This window comes from Chironomus tepperi, unplaced genomic scaffold, assembly GCF_022539635.2.
Source record: "Chironomus tepperi strain 1889 unplaced genomic scaffold, CSIRO-AGI_Ctep_v1 contig_13, whole genome shotgun sequence".
In the NCBI taxonomy this organism is placed as follows: domain Eukaryota; kingdom Metazoa; phylum Arthropoda; class Insecta; order Diptera; family Chironomidae; genus Chironomus; species Chironomus tepperi.
In genome coordinates, this window is record NW_027226135.1 from 1,502,218 (window position 1) to 1,519,823 (window position 17,606).

The 17,606-nt window shown below is 35.6% G+C and overlaps 1 protein-coding gene across 4 annotated transcripts in view; it reads right to left on the reverse strand.

Annotated features, from left to right (window-relative positions):
* Window positions 1–17,606, reverse strand: part of LOC139090512 (heterogeneous nuclear ribonucleoprotein L-like) — a 155,396-nt gene that overhangs the window by 128,763 nt on the left and 9,027 nt on the right. For all 4 annotated transcript variants that reach the window (XM_070640257.1, XM_070640247.1, XM_070640241.1 and 1 more), the window contains exon 2: window positions 1,486–1,683. In XM_070640257.1, coding sequence (XP_070496358.1) covers window positions 1,486–1,683 — 198 coding nt within the window. The remainder of the gene's footprint in view (window positions 1–1,485; window positions 1,684–17,606) is intronic.

A 17,606-nucleotide genomic window follows, 5' to 3' on the forward strand; every position in this document is an offset into this window, starting at 1 on the left:
AGACGCCAATGGGGTAGCTCCGAGTAGCCAATAGAAGGGCCTTGGGGAAGCTAATATGAGTGTCATTTGAAAGCCAAGTGGAGTGCCATGAAGAGGGCAAGGTGGGGGGTGATTGACCCCTCTAAATACCCTTCCCGATTCCAACTTCAAGTCCCAACATTTCAATTACCATTCTCAATATAATTAACGACATAAACTTCTCTGTCATTTTTAATTAATTTTTTTATTTTCACTCATTTATCAATTTTTTTCATATTTTTTTTAATTTATCCACGTTAATTGTGAAATGACACCAGCTTAATTTACATTTTTCAATCTCATTTCAATTAAAATTCATCAAAAAAATAAAAATAAAATTGACAATGGCAATTGACAGCTGCAAATAATACAAAAAAATCATCAGTAAAATGAGGATTAAAAATTATTTTAATTTTTTTCATCTTCTGTCTTTAATTAATGTTTATAAATGAACATGTTTAATGCTTTTTAATCCCGCAACATTCACTATCTGTAGGCGATCATTTAAAAATATTTTTCATTTTTTTCATTAAGCGCCAAACAAAAAGATATTTTTGAACGAATGAGATTATGTGTTGATACAAAAAAGGGTCTGTAAAGTTTTTCATGAAAATTGGATTATGTTTCAGCTTTTTAAATATTAAAATATGGTCAATTAAGTGAAAATCCACGAGTTAAAAGTTTATTTGTGATTTTTAAATGCTGTGGAATTAAGTTATTGATGATTCTTGAGATTATGTTCAATATGAGATGATTAAATGGGCTCTGAGGTGACTAAACGAGCTCTGTGATGACCAAATTGAGTCTACGATGATCAAATCTAGTCTGAAATGACGAAATTTAGCTCTAAAGTGACTAAATTGAGCTCTTAGGTGACCGACTCGAGTTTAAAACGAATAAATTTAATCTTAAGTGACCGAATTCAGTCTGAAATGACTAAATTGAATCCAAGTTGAATAAATTGAGTCCAAGATGATCAAATTTATCTCTGAAATGACTATTTTAAGTTCTGAGGTGACCAAATTGAGCTCTAAAGTGACCAAACTGAGCTCTGAGATGACCAAATTGAGCTCTAAAGTGACCAAATTGAGCTCTTAAATGACCAAATTGAATCCAAGATGACCAAATTGAGCTTTAAATTGACCAAATTGAACTTTAAATTGACCAAATTGAGTTCTGAGATGACAAAATTGAGCTCTAAAGTGACAAAATTGAGCTCTGAAGTGACCGAATTGAGTTCTAAGATGACCAAATTGAACTCCAAGATGACCAAATTAAGCTCTAAATTGACCAAATTAAGCTCTGAAGGGACCAAATTGAGTATAAAATGCACAATTCAGCTCTGAGGTGACCAATTTGAGCTCCCAGATGACTAAATTAATTCACTTACCAATATACAGCCCAGAATACAATTAATTATTCCCTTTAAAAAACTACATAAAAAAATACAAAACTTTTGTCACTTACCACAGTGATTGGATAAACTGGATTGATGATGGTAAATAGCAGAATGTGATTTGGTCTGGCTGCATCCTGACGCTTGCGACGTGGCTCATCCGAACTGTTGGTAATGATACTATTAATATTGTTCTGATTCTGTTGCGTACTCGTGTTCGTTTGACTCGTGTTGATGTTTGGGTTCTGACTGATTGTATTTGGTTGTGTCTGTAACAATAACAGAGAAGAATAAGTAATTTTTTTTATATATAAAATTGGATTATATGAGATATGAGATGAGATAGATTTTGGGTGATAATGTTGTATGTGAGGATGTGTTTTGGTGTATGTTACCCCATACCCCTATTACCCACCAGATTAAAGTCTAGAAGGGTTCTGGATTTGATTGTGACTGAATTTAGTTCGAATTCAGCATCAAATCAGAGTCAATGTGGCTTAGGGACCAATTTTTGATCAATTAACTGACTTGTACCCTCAAACCCCCTCCCCCACCTCCTATTTACCCTTCCTTTGCCCGGAGCAAGATCTAAAAAGGTCTGTCGGGACTTTAAACTGAATACAGCATCAAATCATTGTCAAAGCGGCCTGATAACCAATTTTCGATCGATTAACCGACTAGTCCCCCACAATACCCCTCCTCCCACTCCCCACCTACCTCTCTTTGCCCTACATCCCCCTTTAAATCCTACAAAATTTCAATTTCAACTCTCATCGAACCCAAAACCCAAAAAAAATGTCAATCAATTGTCATGTTAATTTATTCAAATCAAAGCAATATCATTGAACTGTCCATGATTCATCCTTAATCCACGAGATTTTAACCCCTCAATATAAATTCATAAAATAATCCATTTTTATGTGCTATGGATTTTTTGCTCTCTTTTTTTTGTGTGACATTTCTATGGACACGTACTGACTGTGAATAAAAGTCAAAGTTCATTTCGTAGTGTGTGACATTAAAGCTAACAAAGATTGCCTTTGATAAGATTTTTTTTATGGATTTGTCATGAAAATTTATTGGTAAAAAGGAGGAATTGAAGTTGGGTAAAGGAATTTGAGAGTTGGGTGTGGATAGTGAGGTTGTTGATGTAGTTTGTGTGTTGCTCAGATGTTGTGTGACACTCAAGAAAATCACATATGTTGCTCAAATGTCTCATGACAGTCTACTGAGTCACATAAGTTGCTCAGAATGTGTCATGTCACACTAGTGAGTCATACATGTTGCTCAGAATGTGTCATGTCACACTAGTGAGTCTTACAAGTTGCTCAGAATGTGTCATGTCACTCTATTTGTAAGTCTTACAAGTTGCTCAGATGTGTCATGTCACGTTGCTCATATGTGCCATGTCACACTAGTAAGCCTACAACAATCCCACTCAAAATTCCATATCACATATCAAACATACAGCATTTAGCATAAATAATTCACATCACATAGGAAGCACACAAGTCGTCGAGGATGTAATCCTATCAGCATGCATAAGATATGCTCCTTCCCACATCACATACTCAGATTTTTTTGCTCGTCTTTCTTCTTCATCAAGTTCATAAAAAATAAAAGCTGTGACCAGCTTGAAAATGATGATGATGTTATCACCACTTTCTTTCCCTTTCCTTTATTTCTATTTCCACATTCATGTGTCAAAATGTATCTTGAAGAAATGTGTGGATATAAAAAAGGGAAATGAAATCATATAAAAAAAGAAGAGATTGTGATTCAATGGACTTTGATTAGATTGTGTGTGGTTGGACTTTGATGTGAATTAAGACTTTCATGGACATTATCTTGATGAACTCGAAGGTTGTGGACTGATGATGACCGAAGAAGCCCGATAAAAACCGAAGAAGACCGAAGAGAATCGAAAAAAAAAAAACGAAAAAACCGAAATCAAACGAAAAGAAACGAAGAGAACCGAAGAGAACCGAAGAGAAACGAAGGGAACCGAAGAGAAACGAAGGGAACCGAAGAGAACCGAAGGGAACCGAAGAGAAACGAAGGGAACCGAAGAGAAACGAAGGGAACCGAAGAGAAACGAAGGGAACCGAAGAGAAACGAAGGGAACCGAAGAGAAACGAAGGGAACCGAAGAGAAACGAAGGGAACCGAAGAGAAACGAAGGGAACCGAAGAGAAACGAAGGGAACCGAAGAGAAACGAAGGGAACCGAAGAGAAACGAAGGGAACCGAAGAGAAACGAAGGGAACCGGGAAGATTAAACCACCAGAAAGCCTTCATCCCGATCTCAAGAAACCCTCAATCGACTCATGATTTACTTCCCCACATTTTCCATCTCATTAATATCTCCGGAAATGAAAAAAGCAAAAAATTAAATTAATTTGCCTTATTAAAAAGGAACTGAAGAAAAAAATATTACAAATGAGTGTCAATGTGACTCAGTAGATTGAGACGTGATGATGCTGAGAGAGGCTTTCGAACAGAGCAGATTTAAAATGTTAATTTACTGTAAGTAAAATGTTCATTAAGGAAGCTCAAGTTATGCTGGAGATGATTTATTAGGACAGGAAGAGTGTGAGCATCCGTTGTGACTGATTTGTGAGGTTTACGTGGATTAAATGAAAAGCTTTTAATATTTTTGAGGTTATTAAGTTGATTTTGTGGATGGAAGTTGAGGGATGTGAGGGGAATTTGATATTTTGGAGGATTTTGTGCAATTTTGTTGAAGTTTTTGGGGATTTTGTGCTAAAAATGATCGAAATTGACCCAAATTGACCAACATTGATTTGAATTTTACTCAAAATCTCCAAATTTTGATGAAAAATGATCAAAATTCGAGCAAATTGACCAAAATAGACCAAAAAACCTCAAAATTTGACCCAAAATTGATTATTTTGACCGAAAATGGCCAAAAGTTACTCAAAATTGACCCAAAATGTCCAAAACTGACCCAAAATCATCAAAATTTGATCCAAAATGACCCAAAATGACCCAAAATTGACTAAAAATCACCAAAATTGCCCCAAAACTCACCAAACCTTCCCAATTTTCCCCCTCAAAATCCCACCATCATTAACGACCTCCTCTCTAATTCCTCTAACTCTCACTTAATTCATTGCCATACTTTCAATGAAAATTTATGAACCAATCTTCCTTATGTGCCTTACATTTCCTCACACAAAATGATTTTCTAACCATCAAATTTGACGTCCTTCAGGAATTTTATTGACCGTAAGCAATTAAATGCTATATAGAAGAAAAAAATATTTATTACTCCATAAATTTCAAGATCGATTGAAATGAAAATGAAAATGGCAATTAGAGGATGAAGAGCAAGGAGAGATGGATGACATTGAAGGAATTTGGTTGAGTAAAATGGATACAAAGTTGAAGATGAAGAATAGATTTTTGATTTGAATGTATTGAGGTTGGTCTTAGAGAGGAACTAGTCGGAATTGAGTGCTTTTTAGCATTAATATCACATGAACAACATGAATGCCACTTAAACGTGACATGGGCGATGAATAGATGTCTCATGGATGCTTCAAAGATAACACATAAATGTCAAATGGATGTCAAATGGATGCGACATGAACGCAACATGAATGCAACGTAGAAACCACATGAAAACAACATGAATGCCACATGGACAACACATGGACACAACATGAATGCCACATGAACACAACATGAATGCCACATAGACACCATATGAAAGAGTCACATGGCTGTCACGTAGATATCACATGGTTTCTACATGAATACCATGCCTGAATGTGATAGACATGCCACATTGACATACAAGCCACATTGACTTAACTCGAATATCACATTGAACCCACGTGGATATCACATTGATGTCACATTAATGCCACATGAATGTCACATGAATGCAACATGAATGTCACATGAATGTCACATGAATGCAACATGAATGTCACATGACTGTCACATGATTGTCACATGAATGTCACAAGGAAGTCAAATTGACACCACATGGTTGCCACATAAATACTCATTTGTGTCGCTCATTGAACCACTTCCATACCCATGACAAACAGTCAACAAAACCATCCAAAACTCTACAAAAAAGCCACAAGAACCAGAAGGCGCGCAAAACATAGATTCAATAAAGCCACAAGCACATCTAAATTTTCCTCCTTATTTCATTTTATATCCCATATCTATCCAAATAAATGAATATGTGTGACATAAAATATGTTCATTCTGTGTCGCTTACTTCCTCCATTGCCTCAGTTTTTTTCTTTCTTTCCCCGAACTGACGCAGAAGCGAAAAGAGGAAAAAAGAAGTAAAAATATTATCAAATGACATAACATCAAAAATATCACATGAATGAAAATTTTTTTTTACTTCTTTTTACTTCTTTTTGTACAATTTATATTACATGTGCTTCTGTGTGTCGGTTGGCGCTCTCTCGTGCCATGCTCCGATGTGGTTTTGTTGCTTCTTACAATTTTTTTTTTTTTTGGAGCATTGAGAATGGAAATTTTTTGGAATGGAGCGGTATTAAGGGTGGTTTGGGCTTGTTGTGACTGACTGGAGTTGGAATTTAAAAAAAATTTTAAACTTAAAAGTTCAAAAAAAAATAAGCAAAAAATTAAAAAATTGAAAATTTAAAAAATTAAAAATTTAAAAAATTGAAAATTTAAAAAATTGAATTTTTAAATTTTTAATTTTGAATTTTGAATTTTTCAATTTATTAAATTTGAATTTTTCAATCTTTAAATTTGACTTTTTTCAATTTTTAAATTTGAATTTTTTAACTTTTTAAATTTGAATTTTTCCATTTTTTAAAATTTGAATTTTATCAATTTTTAAATTTGAATTTTTAAATTTTTTAGATTTTTTAAATTTGAATTTTTAAATATTTTAAATTTAAATTTTTTAATTTTGAATTTTTATATTTGAATTTTTAAATTTGAATTTTTAAACTTTTTTGAATTTTTTCAATTTGTTTGTCAATTTTTTCAAATTTTTCAAAATTCTCAAAAAATGCGCCTTAACCTCAAAAATCACCAAAACTTTCTTACTTTCCCATTCCATTTCATTTCATACATTTTCTTCTATCTATTTCACTGCTGGCATTTCATGGGAAAAATATGGAGATGAACGATATAGTCCCAAGCATATATAGTCATGCATATACACATATATAGACTCAACTCGTGTGCTCAACTCTTCGGTTGGAACCGACAGCAGCAAAAAAAAATGATAAAGGGGTTCAAATTTAGAACAAAAGTAAAAAGCAATTGCTTACAATGTCATATGAGTGATTTACTTTCATGACTAAAAATGATAATTTGAGTAAATTTAGAATATTTTTTTACCCCAAGTAATAAGTTTAGGGGTGGTTGTGCATGTTGCTAGGCTAATTGGTAAGGTAGCTAAGGTGATTTTTTGACGTCAGTAATTTGATTTAATTTTTTTGGTAGTTAAGGTTAAGGTTGGGGGAGAAAAAATGTTAATTAAAATTGATATTTGATGAATTATGAGAGACGACATTTGACGTAATCAAAGATATAGGTGGAGATGGATATTGCTGACATCTGAGTAAGGACATGTATCAAATTCAATCTATACAGTCACCCAAGTCACTAAGTAGCTATCCGACATGCAAGGACACCTCTGATATCGATTTAAAGAGGATTTTGAAGATATTTAAGGATGTTCTAACCTCAATTCTATCTGAAGGACTCTTAATTTACATTAATTGGTTCTTAATTATGAAACAGGAAGGAAGGCATGTCCGGATCAATTTTTGGACCTAAATATTGATGATTTCACTTCAATTCAAGTCAATATGCTGACAATGACCTTATTAGGTCTTAAGAATCAACTTTAAGTTCATATTCCAATTTCTTTGCTGATACAAGAACGGAAGACATGTGAAGCCGAAAATTGAGGGGTATCAGGAGAAATGGGGGATGTAATGTGATGCCACGTGATGCTATGTAAAGCTTAAAATTCTGAAGATGGGCAACACGGTATGCTTTCTCGAAATCCCAGTACGGATAAATTTTCGGGATCCCGGGATTTTTTGGAATCGGGATACCCCGAGAAATCCCGATCTAGTATATATATAATGCTTGAAGGTCACAGCCTTATGAGCTAGAGGGACTGCGATTTTAAATCTGTTGTACTACAGCTTATTGTGGGATCCAAAACACTTAATATAAATTGCCTCAAAAATGATCATCCAAAACACCCCCCAGAGGGTCTTATGTCACCAAAAAACTTACAAAAACAAATTAGAACTTCTCAAAATTGATTCAAAATCCGCAAACAGAAATTGTGTCATTTTACACACAAATATTTAAGTTCCTCCTTCATTATCATTTAATTCCACATTCATCCAGTTCTCCAGTTACATAAGACACACAGCACTTCCGTCTCATCGCTCGCATAAAGCATGCAGGAAGGAAAATAAAGACTAGAAAATTTATCTTCATTGAATGTCACACAGAATAAAATGTTATTTTGATAATGCGCACATCCAATAACAAACGGCAGTCCCGAGACATACGGAAGTTTGGAAGTTAGGGACAGAAACGGGGGACATTGAATGTGTCATTAATCACATTTATAGGAGGGATAAGTGGTGGATAATGGATGAATATTAATTTTGGAGTTGAATGGAAGTTGGGGTCATTAATATTGTTTGAGAGGATGTAAAAAATTAGAATTTTTGTTATTTTAAAGTCTTAAAATCAAGCCAGACATGACAAAGTGTCCAATTCGTCCATATCCAAATACAGCAACAGGAAGCACCTATTAAGGCCTTTACTCAATATATTCTCAAAATTGTCCAATTCTAAGACATAAAAAATACTTTAAAAATTCACAAAAATCCCCAAAAAAATCCCCAAAAATTTCAAATCCACCACAAACCATCCCCAACTAACCATACCCAAAATATCAGCCACATAAAGTCTCAATAAAATACAAGATTTTTATGCTCATTTCAAATCATTTTAAATGGATTTTTTTCATAAGTAATAAAAATATTTTTTTTTTTCATCCTCGACGTCTTTTCATCCACGAGAAATATAAATAAAGTAAAATATTGCTACATGTTGCTGCTGCTTGATGCTGCATGACTTTGCATATTTCATGAGCTAAAATATTTTCCATTTTTTTTTTTTTGCATATTTTATTAGATTTTGTTCAATATTTTACGGATCATATTGAGAAAGCGTTTAAGTGGAGTGAAATGGGGAATGTTCGGAAGTTAGGGAACGTCTTTGGAGGGTTTGAATGGAATATTATGTTGGACATGCTTGGAGGGAATTTGGACTGGAATCGATTATCTGTTGTACCATCCCAAAGACTCTACAGAATGCCTATAGAGAGGTATGTGGGGTTCATAATTTCGTTGCAGAACTCATGATTTAGCTCCAAAGCAATGCAATTGATTAAGGAGCTCTAAAGCAGCTATTATCAACATTACGTAACTGACAAACGTCCTCCCAACATAAACATTCTCATCCAGATTTAACGAAGAATTTTTTCATTACAATTGCAATAAGAGGCGTTGAAATAAAATATCATAAATATTCAATTAGCCAGTTTTTTTTTTTTTTGAATAAATTTCACTGTTGAATGTGATTTACTTTCTTAACGTGGTCTTGTCAATGTTATGATTGATGAGCAGTTAGAAAGTTATGAAGTAAGGGGTTCATATAAGTTCAAAGAGGCTCATAAGGACTAATATTGGAGCCCAAGGGCTTTTATGGACTCATAAAGGCTCATAGTGGTTCAAAAGGACTCATAAGTGGATCATTGAGGATCACAAAGGAACACAGGTGCTCATATTGGTTCATGGAGGTTTAAAGGAGCCCAAAAGAGCTTATGTGGGCTCTAAGATGCTTATAAGGAGCCATAGAAGCACATAGAGGCTCACATTGGGCTTATAGAATATTATAGAGTCTCATATTGGACTCAAAAGGACTCGTAGAGACTCATCTAGGCTTATAGAGGTTCATACAGGCTTAAATATCCACTAATATACTCAAATGGACTCATAAGAGCTCATGGGATCTCAAAGAGGATTTACAGAGGCTCATAGAGGCTCATAAGGGCTAGGAGAGACTCATATGGGCTTTAAATAGTTCATATTGGGTTGATAAGGGCTTCAAGATGTTTATATGAGCTTCTAGAAGCTCAAAGAGGCTCAAAGCGACTCATACGAGTCCATATAGACTCATAGAAGCTTAAAGTGGCTCTTATGGGTTCATAAGAGCTCATATCGGCTCTTAGGGGTTGATATTAGGCTCATATGACCTTCTGAGCTCGGAACTAAATTCCTAATAATTTCCACAACTTCCTCAACTTCATCATATCCCATCCGCACTTCCAACAAATCTCAACTTTATTCCACACAATAATCCAATACTCCATAATTACAAATAAATATTGTACAGATAAGCAACAACACCTACATCACATCCTTTAACATGACACCAACATTCTATGCGTATATTAAATTAGATAAATATAGAAAATATGTGCATTGATATGAGGTATTGTACAAGCTTTATATCAGATCCTCAAGCAAAGTATTTTTGCTGTTTATGAAAGGATTTGATTGGATTTGAATGTAAATTTTTATTGGAAATGGTTTGGGGAATGTTTTATGTTTTAAAATCTTTGTATTTTGTTTGAAGTTAGTTTAAATTACAAATTTGGAGATAATGAAGAATGTGTGGATGCTGGGATGGATTTGAGGGAAAGAAGGTGATTTGGTGGGATTTTAGGCTTTGTTCCTGAAGGTTCTTTAGTTGTCTTCTAGGAAAATCATCAAAAATGTCAAATTGTTGGGTTCAGAGTTGGAATAGGACTTTGAGAAAAGAACTCCGAATGTGCTCCGAATGGAATCCAAAGCAGAGTTGGCAGGATGTCCTTTTTTAGTCGGATTCTAATGAAATCGGATTCTAATGAGTTCGGCCTCCGTTTAAGTCAGACTTTGGAGTCCAATTGGAGTCAGGCTCCAGTGAAGTTCTGCCAACTCTGCTCTAAAATCCTGAAGCGTCCACTCAGAGAAACTCCATTTGAGTCGATATCCAAGGCAAAAAGAGGTTCGTCTATGCCCACCTTGTATTATAGAAGGGTAGAGGGAGGAACAGATTATGCTACAGAGGGGAAGAAGGCTGGACGTACCCAAAAAATCAATGATTTACGTCATGTCATAAGTGAATGTCCTCAATACCTGCTTATCAATAATTTACTACAATTATCCACAATTTAGAACAAGTCCAGGACATGCAACTACAACAAGAGCTTAAACAACATGAACTGAACCATGAACTGATTCCCAGTTCAGTCCTACCCACTCCACATATCCAATTATACTAAAACATCTCCGAAAAAAAAATTGTAATTTTTTATCGTAAATATCAAAGCACATGTATGCAGCCTGATTTGTAGTCAAATCATGTCAATATGAATTAGTAACGAATGTTTGATTGAAATTGAGATTCAATCATCAATTTTTATGTTTATTTGTTCGTGTCTAATGGAGTGAAGTTTGAGTATGTGTGTATATACAGCACAGAGAGACACGAGACATAAAAATCGAGAAGAAAATAAATTGGAATTTATACAACAAAGTTGAGGATTTTGGGGTTAAATAGACTTCTTTTGTGTTGTATGGGTTTAAGTTTGGAAGTCAAATAGGAATTTAGAAGGAGTTTATGATGCATAATATGTGATTGAGGCATTAAGGCAAAAGTTATTGGTATGAATAAGGATCAAATGGCAATTTTTTGGAATATTTTTAGAGCTTTTTTGATGCTTAAACTCAGTAAATACAGAGATGCATCCAAAGAGAGGGGAGCAGGGGCTTGTTGGACACCCTAGGTCAGTTATGGACAACCTGTGTACCACGACACACTTATATAGCATCCAAAAACTGTTGGAAATGCCTTGAATTGTTTGTAGTTTGAGTTAAGGCTTACGACTAAGATATGTCGTAGCACAAAGGTTGTCCACCACTGTTTAAGGTTGCAGGTAGACCCCAGATACAGTAGTAGATAGCGTACACCTAGAAACTGGCCTCAGAGGCCGAATAATCAACGTAAAATGCTTAAATTCGGCTATTTGATCAAAAATCCTGTTCTAAGTTGACGTGACACTGACTTGATGCTGGATTCGGTTTAAATCCGGTATCATGGAAGAGCCAAATCCACCTAGTGACGGAGTTTTGGTCGATTAATCGACTTGTGCTGTTCTTGTGTAGTCATATTGGAATCTAGAGCTTCAAATTGAAAACAACTCAAATTTCAGCTCAGATCCAGCTCTATTTGGGTCCTAAAACTAAACATCAACATCTACAAGCTCAAATCTACTCGATCAAGTCCCAGAACCCAACACCACCCCCTCAACATCCACAAAACCCAAAATCAATACCCAAAATGCTCTCAAATCTCTTAATCATTTATTCTTAGAATAATTAACTAATGATTCATAACTAAATATTTATTTTACTTTTTTGCTAATTTCAAATCCATTCTGATTATTTTAATATTTGATGATAACTTCCTACTGCCGATGGCTCAAATCAATATTTATGCTTGAAATTACAAATGAAACTGAAACTCGTACATTTATTAAAATAACAAAAAAACTCAGCCTGAGGAGAGTTTGGAGAGAGAAGAAGTTTGTTAAATATTAATTAGGAATAAAGTTGGGAGGTGAATTGGGGTTGAGTGGGGTTTGGAGCGTCTTTTTGTGGGGAAGTGTGGGAATTAATTTGTAAAAAGATTGATAAAATATTGAAGATTTTGCTGAATTTGGACTGAAACTTGACAAAATTGAGTCAAAATGTGGAAAAATTGAACTAAAATCTGTCAGAAAATTGGACAAAATTCAGCAGAAATCTGACATAAATTTGACAAAGTTAAGCCAAAATTTGATAGAAAATTGGACAAAATTGAGCCAAAATCTGGCAGAAATTGGACAAAATTGAGCTTAAAATCTGACAGAAATTGGACAAAATTGAGTCAAAATCAGACAGAAAATTGGACAAAATTGAACAAAATTCAGGCAGAAATTTGGACAAAATTGAGCTGAAATCTGTCAGAAATCGGACAGAATTTAGTCAAAATCTGACAGATTATTGGACAAAATTTTGCCAAAATTTAGGTAGAAATTGGACAATATTGAGCTGAAAACAAGCAGAAATTAGACAAAATTGCATCAAAAGCTGTCAGAAAGTGGACAAAATTGAGCTTAAAATCTGACAAAAATTTGACAAAGTTGAACCGAAAAATTGGACAGAATTAAGTCGAAATTGAGCAAAATTAACCCGATTTGAGTTAGAATCTGACAGAAATTGAGCAAAATTGAATAAATTCTGATAAAAAATAACAAAAATTGAGCCAAAATCTGTCAGAAATTAGACAGAATTGAGCAAAAATCAGGCAGAAATTGAACAAAATTGAATAAAATCTGACAGAAAATGACAAAAACTGAACCAAAATCTGCCAGAAAACCGGTCAAAATGAGAACAATCTGCCTATCTCCGCCCACAACCTCCACATTCCTCACCAAACTAATTTCTGAATGATAAGTTCAGCATGTATCGCCCACACAATGCCTTCCCATTCATTACAATACCTAATTTGCCATACGCATAATTTGTTCTTGTTAAGGTAATCCTTAAATGTGCCAAAATTAATGCCCCTACACACAAAAAAAGATAAATTTGCATCATAAATTTATTAAGCCTCAGATTCCTTTAATGCTGGACCAAAAATTATTAATAGCATCAATCTTGTGCCTACAGCTTCAAGGCTGACTTTAAGAATATTTTGGACACAATTTTAATCATCATAAAAAGTCACACAAAAAAAAATGTCCCAATTCACAAAACCAATTTAGTTCCTAACATGTACATGCAGCCTTGCTTCACTTTCTCTTCCTGTTACAAAACCTTCATTACTGTCCACATATGCAAGAATAATAACAAGCTTCAGTGCTGCTTCCATAATTGCAACGTTATTTTTCTTCTTTTTTTTATTTCTCGCTTGTTCTGCTTCTCACTGCTGCTTCGCTTTCGTCATAACTTATTTTTTTATTTTAATGGGCAGAGTTGGACTATAGAGCATTTCGCATCGATTAGCGGTTACCAGCGATAGAGCCAGTTACAGATGCAATCTAAATGAAGCTATGGATGACAATTGATCTGTATGACCAGCGAGCCTATTTGCTGAGCTAGGTCCTTCAAATAATTCTTTCAAGACTCAACATCGGGCCTTTTTGAGTGCAAAATTGGACTGAGACAAGGCGATGAACTTTCTACGAAGCTGTTTAATATCGCACTGGAAGGTGTTTTCAGGAGAGCCAAGTTGGAATTGAACGGAACGATTTTCACAAAATCCATCCAGTTGCTGGGTTTTGCTGATGACGTGGACATTGTTGGTAGGAACATTAGGTCCGTTACCGATGCGTACTCCAGGTTGGAACGAGAAGCTAACAAGATTGGACTACGTGTCAATGAGGATAAAACGAAGTTTCTCATGGTCGCTGCAACGGAGAGATCAAGGAAGCTTGTGGGATCTCATCTAGTTATTGGTGATAAGAAATTCGAAGTAGTCAATGATTTTGTCTACTTGGGATCCATTATTAGCAATAACTACGACACAACACTGGAGATTAAGCGAAGAATTTTGGCAGCCCAGCGAGCATATTATTCAGTAAGACATATTCTAACATCAAGGAAAATCTCAAGGCATGCCAAATTAACGATATACAAGACGCTCATCCGACCGGTAGTGTTATATGGTGCTGAGTCATGGAATATGACGGCTGCAGACGAACATGCAATTGGAGTTTTTGAGAGGAGGATTCTAAGAGTAGTCTTTGGACCTAAGAAGGAAGGAGACCAATACAAATGTAGGAGTAATGCGGAACTGTATCAGCTGTATGGTGAGGCTGATATTATAAAAAGAGTCAAAGTAAACAGGCTCCGATGGGCTGGGCATATTATCAGAAGACCTGCAGAAGCTCCACTAAATAAAGTCTTTAAATCAGACTTTGTGGATGGTAAGAGAGCTCGAGGTGAGGTAGACCAAAAAACTCCTGGAAGGAAGCTGTTGATAGAGACAGCATTGCATTTGGTATTGGCAATTGGCAGGCGGAAGCCGGCGATAGAACCAGTTATAGGCGACATCTGCGGGAGGCCATGGATCACAACTGATCTGTACGGCCAGCGAAGTAAGTAAGTAAGTAAGTAGGTCCTTCAAATATATGCCAAAGTAAGTAAGAAATTTGAGAGTTTTGAAGCATTTTTGGTATTTTTAGGTATAAACGGAACCAAACTCGATTAGATAATTAACATGCTCATATGGTACTTTGAATGCATCACAGTGCCATGTAGAGTAGACAGAACTCTATTTTGGAGCCTTTTAACTTTGTAACCCGTTTAGAGTCTAGTGAAGGTCGACTTTTGGAGTCTAGTCTCTTCTGATACTTGCTATCTGCTTCAGTTCATAAGTCAACCGTTATTGCGTCACGGCACAACTCAAGCCTTGAAAAAAAGTATACTGCAGGACACAGGTTGCCTAAAACTGACTGAAATCAATATTATTCTGTCCTAGACTACTCCGAGAAGCACAATACTGTCTCTAGTTCAGAAACATGTCACTGCATTGATGATAGGACGTAATAGTCCTCTGATAATTGTTTCCGAGAAGTTCGATACGTTCCTGTTAAGCTCAGAACTATAAAAAGGTAAAAACATAGTTCACAACTAAGGGCTATCGATTTCGAGACCGAGACCAAGACTAACCGAGACTACTTGGGTCGAGAATTCACAATCTTGAATGTAAATGCCTGAATCTGACTTTATAGATGGTAAAAGATTACGAGAACGTCCAAAGAATGCCATAGAAGAAAGCTGTTTACAGAAACAATATTGCATTTTGTCAGTTTAAAAGACAAGCGAAATCCAGCGATAGGGCTTTAGAAACGTAATCTGAGGGAGGCCATATATTACAATTGATCTGTACGACCAGCAAAGTAAGTAGGTCATGTCGGACAGTCAATTTAAAATCGGGCCTTAGACAAGAGAGACTTGGTACCGGATTAAAAATACCCGAGTCAGTCTAGCCTAGTGCCGAATTAAGCGGATTTACTGACTTGCGCTACTCATAACTGCTCCTAACAAACTCATAAATTCAACCAACAAGTACCCATCCCCTGACATTTCAGTTGCTTTTTTTATTATTTTTTGTATGTTATTTTCTTATTGCGATTGGTTTTTATTTTTTTTTTGCAGTCATGCAACTTTCGCCGAACATTACCCACGGTTGAATGTACAAGAAGTAAAAAAAAAATATCAATGTGTATGTGATTGGATATATTTTTTTGTATCACTGACCTACATGCTTGAAAACTCTTTCGTGCTTCTATTCTTTCTCTCTCTCTCTCTCTCTTTTATTACTTTTCGTTCATCTTCATTATTCTCTGCCTTTTTGTGTAATTTATTTTCATTATTATTCAAGAATTGAGAATGAATATAAATCCATGGGATCTCTCTCTTGATACTGTTCATGTGAAGAAAGGTATTCATGCATGAATATAATGTACGAATAATAATGGCTTGAATTAGGCTTATTCTATATGGCAGTTGTGGGCAACCTGTGTGATGTGACCCGAAATTATTGAAATTGTTATTAATCTTAAGCTGTGTGCAGTTCCTGTCCAGGTTTCCACCAAAATATGCAGTTACGGACAACCTGTGTGCTGCGACCCAAATTCGTGAAATTTTAAAGAATCTTAAGCTGTTTACAGTTTATGTCCAGCAACTAACACAGTGGTGGACAACCTGTAAGCTGCGACACACTAGTGTGAATATGCCATGAATCGTATGGCGTATGCTGTTCTTGTCCAAGTTTCCACTAATGTATTCAAGCAATTAAAGCAGTGTTGGGCAACCTTTGTGACAAGTCACACCCAAATACACCTAGAAGTTCTCAAAAATTCCAATATACCATATGCCATTTAATTTTCCAGTCAAAACTCAACAAAAAGGTGTGTTCGCGGCACATAGGTTGCCCACAACTGGCAATTTGATTGATGGATGTATGGAAATATTTTAAGAATTATTTTTTTTGTGTGATTGAATTTCTTCTTTTTTTTTTTGAGTAAATTTTGTAATTTATTTCGTAATTAACTGTAAATTTGTTATTTAATTAAATACACATTATTCGGTATGTTTTGGATAAAAGGGGGATAGTGAGGAAGTTAGGTGATGCTAAGGTTTCTTGAAGACTCGGAATTGGCTTAAGCATGCGACTGAGGCCTTAACCAAATGTAACATTAAGACGGATACCGACCTAAATTGACTGACATCTACCGACACCGACTGAGACCGATCGAGACTGAGGCCGAGACCAAGATCCAGATCAAGACTAAGACAAAGACTAAGACTAAGACTGAGACTGACCGAGTTCGACCGAAACCGACCGAAACCGAACGAAACCGAACGAAACCGAACGAAACCGAACGAAACCGAACGAAACCGAACGAAACCGAACGAAACTGACCGAAACCGACCGAAATCGACCGAAATTGACCGAGAACGACCAAGACCGACTGAGACCGACCAAGACCGACCGAGACTACCCGGGAAGACTGACTTGGCATCGGGAACTCTTCCATAAAGCTACGAATTTTGTTTGTAGGCCCCGATTACCCACTGTACGACTTTGTAACACATTTATGAACCAAAATTTTAACTTTGTAGCAAAATTGCATTTTAGGAGAAAGGGGAGGGTTCCTTTCCTTCCCATAAGCCAGTGATGGGCAACCTTTGTACTGCGACACACCAATCTGTCGCCAATAAATTTTGGAAAATCTACGAACCATTTGCATTGTGCAGTTTTGATCGAGTCTCACCAACAATATGTGCCGCAACACACAGGTTGCCCATCACTGCCATAAGCGTTAGATTGGGGGATCGAGATTGGATAAACGTTACATAACTTACAAACATCTCCCCTTCATTCATTCATTCATTCAACTGGTATTTTATTAGGAATTTAGATTGAATGTGAGATTTTGCTGAATAGACACGACAGCTTGAGAGGCGTCGTGCAGATTTTTGTTTGGGAATTTAGAGCGCGATGAATTTGCGATTATTTATGATAAAATTT